The following is a 15,861-nucleotide window of genomic DNA, read 5'->3' on the forward strand; positions in this document are numbered from 1 at the left end:
AAAAAAAAGGGACCAGCAGTTAGTGTAATGGCTATGTCGCTGGACTCCCATGTAGTCGACTGCAGTTCGCGTCCCGGACCCAGTGGCTTAAATTCACGCTGGGAACGTGTGCGTGTGTGCCAAGATCCCAAGAGGAGAATGGAGGAGAAGGGATTGCAGCGTGGCCATCTCCCCTGGGGGGTGATTTCTCGCTCTCTATCTCTCTATCTGTCTCTGTCTGGCGAACACACGCGCCCTATAGCAAAAACCTCTCCAAAAAAAAAAAGAATATCGAGTTTGCCCAACCTTGCCCTGACCCCAGTAGTCAATGACATTCAGCCTAGTTCTGCTTCCTGCCACAGAGACTGGCGATGTACACACACTCAAGGGGTAGGTTGGGAGAGCTCACCTAGAACAGCATTCTGCTTCCAGACTCTCCCTCATGCTTTTCACAGAAAACTTAGTGGGAGGGATCTAGGCATCTTTGATTCCCTCTTTGAGACCCTGCAGCTCTTCTTAGCCAAATTTTACTTCCAAATCTGACTTTAAAATACTGTTTCAGGGATCAGCAGATGGCATAGTGGTTACATCGCTTGACTCCCATGTGACTGACTAGTCCCAGACCCGGTGACATAAACTCACGCCGGGTGCGTGTGCGTGCATGCCCAAGATCCCGAGAGGAAAATGGAGGAGAAGGGATTGTGGTGTGGCCATCCCCCCTGGGGCGTGATTTCTCGCTTTCTCTCTCTCTGTGTGTGTGTCTTTGGTGAGTGCATGCGCCCTATAGCGAAAACATCTCCAAAAACAACAACAACAAAAAAGTAGTGTTTCAGAAACATCAGAATATCAGAGCATGTTATCCAGAAGCAGAGAAGCACAGTTACCAAAGTCTGGAAAATCAGAGAAAGAACCTTCGGTGGAGTCTGCCTCCGCTTCCTTTGTAGTGGATTCGAAACAGTGATCTCTGCTTCTGTAGCTATAATGACTTTATTAAGAAATGTGTTCTTGAGTAGTAAACCTAATCTATCAGACAAATAAAACCACAAATTTAGTCGAACTGGAAATCACTTGTTACTTTGGCTCTTTAACTATCATTATAACATAAATTGTAACAGTTACAACCGTCTCTGGGAGTACATGGATATTTTACAGCTATTGTAAATGAACGGTATTACAGTTGGAGATATGTGGCTATAAAACCACAGGAAGAGTAGTTGAAGAAAGAACACCTGGTTTCCTATAGGCTTCTAAGTCCTGCATATCAAAAGAAAGGAAATAAGGGCTTCTATGCCACCGTTTAGGTGGTAGCAGCAAGTTACTGTATATTTATGCACTATAAGACTGCTCACCTCAGCTGCAATGGTTTAGAGTCATAATTCCCAATCTGTGGCTCTGTTCTCTGAATGAAACCTACCCATGACACTAATGGCACTTTCCCCAAAATAATTTGAGTATCTAATCTCTATTCTTCTGGGTAAAAGCCATGGCATGCAACATTTAATAAGGCCTTTACAAGTGCCTTCTACAAGTGCAATTTAAAGGGCAAATATCATGAGCTCCAGCTGACTGCTGAAGAAACTGAAGCCTAAAGAGGTTTAAAAAGCCAAGTGTCGGGACCAGCAGATGGCATAATGGCTATGTCACTGGACTCCCATGTAGTTGACTTCTATTAGAGTCCCAGACCTGGCAGCCTGAAACTCGTGCCGGGCACATGTGTATTCATGCCCAGAATCCCAAGGGGAGAGTGAAGGAGATGAAATTGCAGTGTCGCCATACCCCCTAGACAGATGAGTTCTCACTTTCTATGTCTCTTTCTCTGTCTCTTCAGCGAACACACGTGTCTTATAGCAAAAAATCTCTCTTAAAAATATAAAAGAAAGAAAAGAAAAAAAAGGCAATAAAGCTAGGTGCCACACTCCAGTAGTAAAACAGACAAGCTTCATGAGCAGACAAGTCATAGAAGACGTATTTGTGGCTGCTCAATGTTAAAACCAGTTCGACTTCACTAGTAATAAATAAATTCAAACTAAGGCCACAGTAACAAGTCCTCTCCCCCCCCCCCAACACCCCATATAGGGAAAAGCTTACTAACAATGATATTACTCAATGCTACTAAGGATGGAACGGGACGGGCTCTCCTTCTACTAGTTAATGGGAGTATGAGTGTGTACAACCTTTGTGTACAATAAAGTAATCTCTCAAACTACATACATCAGGGGTCTTTTAACCAGTTCTCATTTGACCCAGATTTTTACTTTCAGTGTTCTGTATTAAGGAAATATTGGGTTTTCTAAAAATCATGATGTATTTTTCAATTCAAAAGTGTATCATGACTTTTCAGACAACCCAATATTTATGTACAGAAATGTCTCAAGAAACATGAGATAGGAAAAAAAAATGGAAGACAAAACACTAATTTCTAACAGTGGGAGAATGGATAAATAAATGTTTATCATGTGGTAAATTATTATGCAACCATTGAAGGCTATCTTTTAAGAATGTTTAATAACATGAGGCATACTGAAGATCAAACACTAGCTGAAAACTAAGTACACGCCTACTTGTAAGTTTCAACTGCATGAACAGGGATTATGCAAAAAAAGTAAGATGAATTAAATGAAATGCAGATTCTCAATGGAAGCTGGAATTACAGGTCATTCTTTTCTTTGTTCAGTTCTATATTTTGAACTTTCTGCAATGAAAAATTTATCACTTTTACAATGCAGGGTAGAGGTGGTTATTTTGAAAAGCAAAGCGCACTACATTACTGAACATGGAAAGAATATAGTTTGATGTGAGAATTTTAGCTTTGCTGTCATCCCAGCCACTAAGATAAAAATTCTTTCTGAACCTGAATTTTGAACTTGGACTTCTGACATCTTAGAGGTTTTACATTTGGTTGGTGAGAGAGTTCAGAAACCTCCTGAGATGCTATAAAAAATGCTTATGTATCAGCTTATATGCATTTTTCAGGGGACACAGTTCATAGCTTTTAGATATTTGAAGGGATCTTTGACCACACAAGTTAAACATTAACAAAGTTTTGTTGAACAGCTAGTGAATCAGGTTAGTCTGACTATGATTTAATGTACTCAAACCCTGGTGTTGGCTTTTTCCCCCTACCTTGTTAACCAGATATATTTAACATTCTGCTTTGGATCATGTTGACAATTCTTACAGATATAAATCTAGTAAGCTCAGCTACAGTCACCTTGGAACCTTACATATGAACCTTTTCACAGTCCTACTCAAAATGAGAAAAGTTATCATTATATTGTAAAAATAATGATTATTAATATTTCACAGTTGACCAAGTACCATACATGTAATCTTATTCATTCTTAGCATGACTTTGTGGCATGAAGTGTGAAAAAAACTCCTATTTCACAGATAAGACAACTAAGGGCCAGGTAGAAGAAATGACTGGTGCACGAATAGCTAATTAGATGTCTCCGTGCCACTTACACTTCTCCAAATCCTTCCTTTATGCTTGTTGCCTTTGTCCTTTTCAAAAGTCTGTTCTTTGAAAGCTGGGGGAAGAGTACATAGTGACTCTACATGTTGCAACTTCTTGCGAGTCAGACTATTTCAAAATGAAAAGTTATAATGACGGGGCCGGCAGGTGGTGTGGTGGTTAAAGGTTCTGAATTCCCACATGGCTGACCTTGGTTCAAGTCCCAGACCTGGCAGCTTGCTTTCTCACTTTCTCTCTCACTCTCTCTCTCTCTCACTCTATCCCTCTATGGTCAAATAAAAATAAATAAGTGGCTAAAGATAAATAAAATAAAGAAAAAAAAATTTTTAAAAGAAAAGTTACAATGAGACAGAAAAAAAAACAAACTAAGCTGAACTGATAAAAAATAATTTGGGGCCAGCAGGTGGCATGGTGGTTAAAGTGCTGGACTCCCACATGGCCAGCTGCGGTTCAGGTACTAGACCTGGCGGTGTGAAAATCATGCCAGGCATATTTGTATGCTTGCCCAAAATTCCAGAAGGAGAATGGAGGAGAAGGGATGGTGGCACGGCCATCCCCTCTGGGAAGGTGATTTCTCACTTTCCTTCTTAATGTCTCTCTCCAGCAAGTGCATGCACCCAATGGCAAAACTTAATTAGTTAATTAATTAGATGTTAAAAGTCCTTCTCTTAGCCTTCTGCCTACCCTTCCTTCAAAACTCCCCTTTTCCAAAGCTGTCTTCAGCACACTGGACAGGAGGAACTGAATCCCTTTAATGATGAAAAACAAGAAGAGCAACTCTTTCTCTGGAATACAAAGAACCCTTAGAATATTGCTTTTTCTGAGTAGTTGTGTTGTAAACAGCTAGCCATAGAAGAAGTTACTGGGAGCTTTGCTAAACCCTGACACTACCAGAGAAAAAGTAGAGAAAATTAGGTCAACTGAAACTCAGTAAAGTCTTATTGCTGATTTTTAAACATTTTTGCAAAGACATTTAGTTATTGCATGTGGACTCACCTAAATTTCATCAGAGTCAAATACCACTGAGTACTGTCTTTAAACGTGAAATCTAATTCAAGGTCCCATGAATCATGCTCACTCAGAGTTGCGAGGTGCCCAGACGGAAAGCTACCATGTGGTAGAAGAAGAAAAGAATCAGAACAAGCCAAACTACTGACTTTTTCTAAACTTGTAATCCAAATTTAACTCTGTGCTCTAACCTCAGTGCTGCCATGATGAGTGTTGGGAGACCTGCCAACACTTACCACTTTTCCCTGCTGGCCTCCTTGAAAATATTGCTGAATGGGGTTCCACCACTAGGGGGCAACCTGATTCCCCCTGTGATAGGGATGAAGTTGTAAAACTCCAAGCCCGGGTGAACAAGGACATCAAAGAAGGGAACCTTTGTACACATTAGAGGGGGCTCACTGTTTTCCTTTACTGGTTTCCAGTCAGGTAAATAATTCACCATGTGGACACACTAGTGGGGGAATAAAGATAAGTGGCACTCAAGAATGTGAAATCATGAGGATTCAGAGGTGAGACAGATCCCATTGATGGAGAATCAGGAAGGCTTCCTGATTGTGAATGCACTCACTAAGGGGAACCGAGGTGGTACTTAAAATGTATCTCATATCTCTCTTTCATAGGCTCATAACAGAAACCTGCTCTCCATAGATTTTGATCATATAACCCGTACAGGAAAGATCTATGATGACCATCGAAAATTCACCCTTCGAATTCTTTATGACCAGACTGGGCGACCTGTTCTATGGTCTCCTGTAAGCAGATATAATGAAGTGAATATCACATATTCACCTTCAGGACTAGTGACATTTATTCAAAGAGGGACATGGAATGAAAAAATGGAATACGACCAGAGTGGAAAAATCATTTCAAGAACTTGGGCTGATGGAAAAATTTGGAGCTATACCTACTTAGAAAAGGTAAGTGCATACAGGAAAAAAAAAATGTCTTTCAAGTTTCTGAATAAGAATATTGAAAGTGGCTCTAATTACCCACCTTGGTGAGTACCTGCAGGAGGAAAGTCTGGGCCCTGGCTGTTCTGTTCTGTAGAAGTAACAACAAAATGTGGAACCCATGAGGATCAGCTCTTGCAGCTAAAAATGTCCCCAAATCCCACACTCTACCAAATACTCTTTCAAAACGAAGTCAGGATAATAGCTTAGCTTTCTCCTCATTTCAGCATATTTGTTCATACTCTTGAAAAGGTATCTTTATTATTATGAAAGCTCATACAGAGGGAAAATAGCTAGAAAATTATAAAATTGTGTGTTAATGTGTCTCAGCTCTGGTAAAGAGGCTCTTACTCAGAATAAGGAATTCTAATTGTGTTAGGATAGTGTGAAATTTTAGCTATATATATTTGGGGGCTAATTTTCAAAAGTAATCAGCCCAAGGCAATGGTGGCAGTGACCCTCATTGGTAATAGTCTTTCATGTGCAATGCGTCACCAGTAACATCCATAATGGGAGCTTGTGGCCTCTCTTAAGAAGAAAATGATTTTAATCCCACCCTAGAAAGCATTTGTCAGACATCAGCCTCTACTCGGCAAAATGGATTCTGACCAGTTCAGTACCAGGACACAAGGAATTGATCTCTGCCATCTTGATGTCTCATCTCCTAAGACATTATCTCATTTCCCAAATCCATTCCACTCCTGAAATAACTTCCAGAAAAATTTGAAAATTCTTTCTCTTGAGAACTCAAGGGTAATCAGTATAAGGTAACCCCTAAACGTTCTTAGAAATGTCATAGGAGTTCATGACTCACATGGCAAAACTGTACTATTTGTGCAAAATGATATCAAGTCTTCCTGATACCACTCCCAAAACTAAAAAAAAAAAAGTGCCAGTGGCCATATGACATTATAAAACTATTTGACTACTTCCCAGTCAGTCATTGGAATACTTACCAGGTTGGAAAAGCCAAAGAGATAAAGCAGAGTTCACTCGGGAGCCAGAGTAAAAGGAGGGAGTCCTTTGCTGTATCCACCAGTGTCCTTTTCTACTGAAGAAACCTATCAAAGCTATCATCTATTCTGCATGCTGAAAACCCTGAAACTTGCAGAACAGGTTTTCTCTCTTCTGAATTTCAATAATAGGAATGATAGGCAAAATCCTCTGACTAATGTTTCTAAAGGGTTGAATTTGTTCCAACATTAACTGAATCCCATTATTTGGTGGCAGGTACATGTAGGCAAAGTGTTGTTCCTTCGTATGAAAAAAAGGTGCCACTAATTATTAACAGAATATTGGCCAAGTTAGTTTTCCAGGGATAAGGATGAGTTTGTACTGGTTCTTCTGGAGATTCTCCATACATGTGTCTAGTGAAGTAGCCAACCCTCTTTAGGACATACATGGGTTTGAACTCTTAACTCCACCCTCATTAGCACCAGAGTATGACCAACTGAGCTACTTGCCTATATACAGTTATGTCTACGTCTCATAAGATTGTTCCTTTAAGCTATCTATATAACAATGAAAGGGCCTATAGAAAACACTTCAACCCTGCATGTAGTTAGTGAGTCTCTTTTCTTATACCAGGGAGGAGATTTTATTGTTTCTCATTGCTGAATGAGCTGATTATTCTACAAAACTTACTTGTGCAAAGAATCATGTGAAGCAAACGTAAAATGAGTTCTTTTTGTTATAGAAGCTTAAATTATTTTTTAAAAGAACTATTGGGCCAGCCCCATAGCCTAGTGGTTAAAGGAACTGGATGCCACATGGCCAAGCATGGTTCAAATCCTGGCCCCAACATCTTCAAAAACACACTGGGCACCTGTATGTGCATGCCCAAAATCCTGACAGGATGGAGAAATGGAAGAGAAGGGATTGTAGTGTGACCACACCATATTGAGGGATTCTCTCTCTCTCTCTCTCTCGCTCTCTCTTTATCTCTGTCTCTCTCTCTCTCTCTCTCTCTGGTGATGTCCTCTGGAAATAAACAAATAAATGCATCATTCTTTAAAAAGAAATAACTGTGAGACTACCATTGCCTTCAGTGCTCTCAAATAAGACCTTACTGACTCAGAATAATGTATCAAGAAAGCCCCAGTGACTTCTGAAGACTAATTAACTGACCAGTGAAACAAGCCAAGACATCTGTGCCTTAGAGTTGACTTTGGTCCCTTTTTCGATTTCATGTTTAATTTGTTCTCTAATTAAAAGGGTAGCCCCTGATTTAAGCAATTCTATTATGTAAAACCTACAAAACATGTAATTGTAGAATGGTTCTTTACTTGCCAAAAATCAATTTATCATGAAAGTTATTTTATTAGCATTATTACTATTTGTGATCATAATGAATTCACTAAGTAGGTATGATTATTACATGAAATAATTTAATATAAAGCATCCAAGTAGAGAATTTAAGTGATAATTAGCCCTTATTGCCATTTAAAAGTAAATCAAAACAGGAAGAACAGGGAGGAAGTAAAGGAAGGGAGGGAGGCATGGAGGGAGAGAACAGGAAGGAGTGAAGGAAGGAGATGAAAGCATCTTTGACATTGTGATTCTAGAGAGGAAAAGAGAAAGAGGATTGAATTTATCAAAATCCGATTTGCATGTAACTCTTTCAGTGATTCAATGAGGTGCTGTCTCTCCCTGTGTTCTCTGCAGCTCTCTGTCCATGTGGCCTTTGTGAGCACATTCTTTCACTATAACAGGAAGAGAGGAGGACAGAGACTGGTTCTTGTAGTATATTTTAAAATAAGAATTCTGAAACTTTAAAGTGTATTTCCCTATGTACACCCCAAAATACTTCTGATAGTCTAAATTTGCTTGTCATACCTATACCACAGTACATTAAAAAGCAGCAGTGGGTTTTTCACCTTAGCATGCGAGAATTTTGTAAAACTAGTTTGACTTCCTCTAGAGTAAGAGAAAGTTACCCATATCATTTTGGTGCACAATGGTTTATAGCCATTAGGAGAAAAATAATTATTTGGGGAATGGCTGCAGTTGCGTAAATGATCTCTTCTCTATTAAAAAAATCAATTATTGTTTCTTAAATTTTCTCTATGTGGAAATTAATTCTCTGTCTTGATTTATGAGACTTCTCTGAGTTAATTATATTTTGGAGACGTGTGGGGCTAAAATTTTGTATTACGGTAAATGTAAATCTTTCAGTTTCCTAAAATCATTCTTATGAACTTCATTTTTAAATGGATTTAAATATATTTTATAATCATTTAATAAGATGCTTTCGTCTTATACAATTTACATGAAATTGCCTCTTTGGGGCTGAGTTTTCAAAGGCTGCCTAGAGAGACAGAATGCAGTCTATGGTTTGAGCTTCCACGTGGCCCCACACTGCCATCTGGTGGTCATTATGATGCTTTAACTTTTCTAATTTCTACTCTCGTTTCTATTGTTCAAATGAGTATACAGCCATGATTGTCCTTTTTTCTTTTCTTTCTTTCTTTTTTCTTTTTTCTTTTTTTGTAATGATATTTTTTAGGATCCTACAATCAATTACAAGGATAAAAGTCTCCCACTGTATTATTTGGTCTAATAATAGCCTTTTATCCTGTAGCGGCACTGTGGACATTGGATAGACTCATGAGCATTGTTTTTTTGTTTTGTTTTGTTTTGTTTGAGAGGTTTTTGCTATAGGGCGCGTGCACTCACCAGACAGACAGAGAGAGACATAGAGACAGAAAGCGAGAAATCACCCCCCAGGGGGATGGTCACGCCGCAATCCCTTCTCCTCCATTCTCCTCTCGGGATCTTGGGCACGCACGCACACGCACCCGGCGTGAGTTCTAAGCCACCGGGTCCGGGACGCGAACCGTGGTGAACTACGTGGGAGTCCAGCGACATAGCCATTACGCTAACTGCTGGTTCCCGTGAGCATTGTTTTTGAACAATCTGATAATAATATCCACCCAGGGTGAAAAATCAGTCAAATGAGAGCTAAATAGCATTCTGACAACACAATACTTATATTCACGACATCCACATTCTGGCCATCGGCAGGAAGCTTTAAAACAGGCCAGAGAGTTTTTGCAACAGCTCACCATCAGCACCACCTAGGAACAGGGTGCAGGCAGTGGTTTACTGCAGGATGGAGAATGAGAAAAGTAGAGAGAATACAATGGCAATGTGCTATAAATGTTTGGCAAGGCTGACACAGCAACTGGAGAAGGCATGGCCCAGGCAGGCTGGTACAACAAAATGTGTAGGGGCCATATGGTGTTGGTCCCTGGCCCGCCTCACAGGTGACAGATGTCATTTGTCCATGGCAAATTGACAGAAGAGAGTGGAAAGGAGCTGAGAAATCTGACTTTTAGGATAGAGACAATGCAAAGGCACTTTCTACCACCTCCTGCATCAAGCCTCTCTTTACCCACCCCTGCCACCTGCTGCCCCATTCACAAGGGAATTCCCTGCTGGTTCTATTAAGTTCTGCCCTGGTGAAGGCAGACAGGTCTCCCTTCCTGTCCCTGGGCCCATACAGGAATTCCCACTCACCTGCCTTTTGTTCAAGAGGGTTTTCTTTTTTGAAAGAATTACTTTATTTAACTTTATTCATTTATCTATTTATCTATTTACTTTAACCTGACCAGAGAGGGACAGAGTGAGAAAAATAGAGGGAAAGTGAGAAAGCAAGCCTCCAGGTCTGAGAGTCAAACCACGGCAGGCCATGTGGGAGTCCAGTGCCCCCAACCACCACACCACCTGCAGGACCCCTCAAGAGAGTTTTCAGAGGCCGGGAAGGTAGAAGTGCAGGTTGTGGTGGGTACAGGTTGTCCACAAGTGACAGGTTGATGGGACTTCTGCATTCACCTCTGGATCTTCAGGACTAGCATTAGTGGAAAAGAAAGAATAAATGAATGAGCAAATAACCATTGACTGAGACGTCATAGTACTGAAATGCAATTCAAAATCAATAGTTCTCAGAAGAGTAGGTCGGATATACAGCTTCGAAAAGCACATTTAACCTTAGAATATAGGGCCAGCTCTGTGGCGCAGCGGTAGTGCACTGTTCAAGAGAAGCCAGATCCACATGGCAATGATGGTTCAAATCCCTGGTCCAGTCAGACTGATACATGCCAGGCTTGTGTGCAAGTATCCCAGATTCAGTGGGCTGGAGGACTGGAGGAAGGGGGTCATAGAGTAACCAGATCCTGTGGAAGGTGCTCATCTCTCTCTTTCTCTCTTTCCCCCTCTCTCTCTCTCATGTGCATACATGTGCTCTATCATGAATGATAATAAAATTTTAAGTGCTAGAATGTAATTTCATGTTTAGAAGATTTTAATGTGCATTATGTGTTTATGTAATTCACATTTATAAACATTTCTGTAATTCATACATAGAAAATGAAAAATACCTATTTTTATAATATGAACTTCAGGAAATGAAGCTCAATTTGATCTTTTCTTATAAACAGAATTCTCAAGAAGGGAGGGGTAAAACTCCCATCAAGAGTTATATCACAATTTCCAGGGGTGAATGATTTTTATTTTTATTAGGAGATGAGATTTAAATGCTAGTCAATTATAGTCCTCCCTAAAACAGTGTTCATTTTATGTCTATAGTTAGAATTAAAATAAGATCTACTAATGTTTATGAAACACCTGTATCTTTCTCAGCATTATAACTCAACAAATAACTGTTTCTGAAATACAGCTCCATTTGGGGGAGAGGGGCTGCATAACCAGAGAATTCTCCACTTTTAATGACATAATCTCCTAATAGTTAAACATGAAGTTAAAACATGATTTTGCAAAACAACAATAATAATAATATTTTGGATACAACTTTTCTGGAAGACATCTACTGTGAGGAGTCAAAAAATATTTTGGAGTGACTACAAGTTAATATGTGACATCCCCTCTCCTCCATTTACCTCCCTCCAAACCATCTCCACATTAAATTAACAAAGACCTTTCTGAATTACCAACATAGCTGTTTTCCCCATTTCTGCAAGCACCCCATTCCTCAAGTTGCTTAACCATTCACGAGCTCCCTGTTGCCAACACGTAAGACATGTGGCCAGCTTAGAAAGCCCTGCATGATCTGGGTCCAGCCCACCTATCTATCTGCATCTTTTGTCATTTACTTCACCCCCAACACACCAATGCCCTGGCCACATCACGTTCCTCTCATTCCCTGAGAAAGTCATGTCTCTTTTATATCTTTTTGTTTGCTTGTGTTTTAGGTTTTTGCCATAGGGCATGTGTGCTTGGAGAGAGACAGAGAGAAGGAAAGTAAGAAATCACTCCCTGGGAGGATGTCCATTCTGCAATTCCTTCTCCTCCTTTCTCCTCTTGGGATTTTGGGCACACACACACATGGGCCCAGTGTGATTTTTCATGCCGCCAAGTCTGGGTCTCAAACCACGGTCACCATGCAGGAGTTCAGTGTCTGAACCACCACACCACCTACTGACGCCTTCTCTTTCATATCTTGATCCCTCACAATTCAATGCCTTCTGTCAGGAAGACTCTCTCCCTAGCAACCTCCCTGCCTTCTCCTGACCAATCCCTAGTCATCTTTTAGGTCTCAACCCACAGGGTTACTTTCTCCAGGAAGACTTCCCTGGCCTTTTAAGTCTGTGTTATCTACTCTTCCTATGTATCATAACATGTTTCACACTATATTATAATTGCTTGGTTATTTGTCTTGCTCCTTCATTCAACTAAGTTCCATAACGAAAGACATTATTATTGGACACTATTGAATCCACTAGGGCCTGCCACAGTGCCTGGCACATAGTAAGTTCTCAATAAATTTGTGTTGAATGGATGAATGTATACCTTCTTTAATCTCAACTATAGTGGTCCATGTTATGCTATTCTGCCTCTGTCTCGTTTCAGTCTGTAATGCTTCTCTTACATAGCCAGCGGCGTTACATCTTTGAGTATGACCAATCAGATTGCCTGCTGTCAGTCACCATGCCTAGTATGGTACGCCACAGTTTACAAACCATGCTTTCAGTGGGCTACTACCGGAACATCTACACCCCACCAGACAGTAGCACTTCTTTTATCCAAGACTATAGTCGAGATGGCCGACTGCTCCAGACCCTGCATCTGGGGACAGGACGAAGAGTTTTATACAAGTACACCAAGCAAGCAAGGCTCTCTGAGATTCTCTATGATACCACTCAGGTCACATTAACATATGAAGAGTCTTCTGGAGTGATTAAGACTATACACCTGATGCATGATGGATTCATCTGCACGATCAGATACAGGCAAACAGGTTGGTTGTGAAAGAGTAGTAATGTGTATAACATCGATATTTTCTTACAAAATTTTAACTGATCCCAATCTGAGATAGAAACGTTACCTTGTTCACATTCAATCCAACAGACTTCTGCTTAACTTAGCAAATTATCTTCTATTGGAAATTTAAAGCATGTTAGTCTACATGAAAGCCAATACCTTGAAAACACATAGTACATTTCTCTTTTTGTTTCTCAGTTATCAAGAAAGTTGAGATCTAAGTACCTTCTCTAACTATATATTCATTCCTACTCACCATCAAATCTTCCCAAAGATGCAGCTGCAAGATACAAGTTTCACGAAAACAGTTCAAGCCCTGCATAACCTCTATAAGTCTCAGTTGATGACAAACTATCTTCAAAAGTCAGAACTTTCTAATGTATTTTATCCTTTGGGTTTATAACATGCCTAAATCCAGTTACTTTAATGCTAGACTTTGTTAAAACCTGGCCCTCTGACTTTGTAGCAAAGGTTAAATGAAATGAAAGCATTTATGTCAGTGATTATGGCAAGAAAGCACGTTCATAATATCAGTTTCATCAACCCAGGCTACTGGATGGGCTATTACTTGTGTCGTTCCTATAATTAAATTATTCTACAACTATACTATACAGAATTTTTTTTCCATATTTGGTGAGTACCACTGTGAGACTGAGGATATTTTTATAGTTTATGGAAAATGCGTACTATAAAAAAATTATAAATAGATATCAAGATTTTTTTACACCAAAATAAATTTGTATTGCATTTCCATTTTTCCATGAACATTTTGAAGTCCCCTCATGTAGTTCCATGAGATGATATGCCCAAACATAAGATATCTGAGGCCAATCTCTAACATTTTGTTGCAAAGGTAAATGCATCAATACTAAATAAAATAACACTAGATCTTTATGATTGTTCCACATTGATCACACAGCTTTCTTCTTTTTTATTTTGGTTGCCATAGGACCTCTTATTGGACGCCAGATTTTCAGATTCAGTGAAGAAGGTCTTGTGAACGCACGGTTTGACTACAGCTACAACAACTTCCGTGTCACCAGCATGCAAGCTGTGATCAATGAAACCCCTTTGCCCATAGATCTGTACCGATATGTTGATGTCTCTGGTAGAACAGAGCAGTTTGGAAAATTCAGTGTAATTAACTATGATTTAAATCAGGTCATAACTACTACAGTGATGAAGCACACCAAGATCTTCAGTGCCAATGGACAAGTCATTGAAGTCCAATATGAAATCCTAAAGGCAATCGCCTACTGGATGACTATTCAGTATGACAATATGGGCCGTATGGTAATATGTGATATAAGGGTAGGAGTAGATGCCAATATAACAAGGTACTTCTATGAATATGATGCTGATGGACAACTTCAGACTGTTTCTGTAAATGACAAAACCCAGTGGCGTTATAGTTATGATCTAAATGGAAACATCAACCTCTTAAGTCATGGGAATAGTGCTCGTCTCACTCCTCTTCGATATGACCTCCGAGATCGCATCACCAGACTAGGAGAAATTCAGTATAAAATGGATGAAGATGGTTTTCTGAGGCAGAGGGGAAATGACATATTTGAATATAATTCCAACGGTCTGCTGCAGAAAGCCTACAACAAGGCTTCTGGCTGGACTGTGCAGTATTACTATGACGGGCTTGGGCGACGTGTTGCCAGTAAGTCCAGCCTTGGGCAGCACCTCCAGTTCTTTTATGCAGACCTTGCCAACCCCATAAGAGTTACTCATTTGTACAACCACACGAGCTCAGAGATTACATCTCTATATTATGATCTCCAAGGTCACCTTATTGCCATGGAGTTAAGCAGTGGTGAAGAGTATTATGTTGCCTGTGATAATACAGGCACCCCACTAGCTGTGTTCAGCAGTCGAGGTCAGGTCATAAAAGAAATATTGTACACGCCTTATGGCGATATCTATCATGACACTTACCCTGACTTTCAGGTCATCATTGGTTTTCATGGAGGACTCTATGATTTCCTTACTAAATTAGTGCACCTGGGGCAAAGGGATTATGATGTGGTCGCTGGTAGATGGACGACACCTAATCATCACATATGGAAACAATTGAATCTCCTTCCTAAGCCATTCAACCTCTACTCCTTTGAAAATAACTACCCAGTTGGAAAAATTCAAGATGTTGCAAAGTATACCACAGGTATTTACACGGTGTAAACCTTTAAGCTAAACTTGAGATAACTCGGTGCTATTTATTTTATCACATAATCTCAATGCCTTTGTAAATATGCTTCCTCTTCCAGCCAGTCAGCCCACAAGTTATTGTGCGTTCACTCTCTTCTTTAGTTTTCTAGTGTTAACAAAACATGCAAGTTAACATTAAATGTGATGCTTTTGCATTCCAGTACATTTTTTTCTTTCCTTTAAGGAGTTTCTGTTTCTATGTTTCACTCTTAAAAGCTTAACACAAATCATTTCATATGAGAAAAAAAATCAAGATTATATTGCATCATATAAATCTTAATATCACAGGTTGTGTGACCTTAATACCGCTATCACATTAAGAGTTTCAGTGCAGTAAACAGTCTATCTATGAAATTACCCATGCATCAAAAGGTTTCCCTCTAAGTAGAGAACCATGTTTTTTAGAATGGATCATATATTGGAGCATCTTATATTGAGGGCAGGAAGGGCATCCTTCAATTTTTCAACAAAGATCATAAATTATGGGCTTTAATTGTTTAATTTTGTGTCTCACAGACATTGGAAGTTGGTTGGAGCTATTTGGGTTCCAGTTACACAATGTACTACCTGGATTTCCGAAACCAGAACTAGAAAATTTGGAATTAACTTATGAGCTTCTACAGCTGCAGACAAAAACTGAAGAGTGGGATCCTGGGAAGGTGAGTAAAAGTTTTACCAACTCTATTTAGTGGAAGACCCATAAGAACATCCAGCCTCAAATGGTATTTACATATACTCAATTACTTATTCTTGAGTCTTTTCGAATATTCAGTAAAGTGTGCATGATTAATAAGGAGATAGGAAGAAAAAAGCTTCCATGAGAAAAAGATCGGGGAACTAGAGCTTTTGTAAAAGAAATATTAACAGGTTATTTGATGACTGCCATGATGGATAAAGAAGAAAGAAACTGAACTTTTCAAATTCTGAAATGGTCTACCAAGGGCAATAATGGATTCT

At 39.6% G+C, this 15,861-nt stretch overlaps 1 protein-coding gene across 1 annotated transcript in view; it reads left to right on the forward strand.

Annotated features, from left to right (window-relative positions):
• The window catches only part of TENM1 (teneurin transmembrane protein 1), a 659,425-nt gene that overhangs the window by 639,090 nt on the left and 4,474 nt on the right, over positions 1-15,861 (forward strand). Inside the window, 4 exon segments of the mRNA XM_027767184.1 lie at positions 5,083-5,379; positions 12,280-12,667; positions 13,640-14,860; positions 15,421-15,563. Of these exon segments, the coding sequence (XP_027622985.1) occupies positions 5,083-5,379; positions 12,280-12,667; positions 13,640-14,860; positions 15,421-15,563 (2,049 nt within the window).

Source organism: Tupaia chinensis, unplaced genomic scaffold, assembly GCF_000334495.1.
Source record: "Tupaia chinensis unplaced genomic scaffold, TupChi_1.0 Scaffold143996_1, whole genome shotgun sequence".
Lineage (NCBI taxonomy): Eukaryota > Metazoa > Chordata > Mammalia > Scandentia > Tupaiidae > Tupaia > Tupaia belangeri.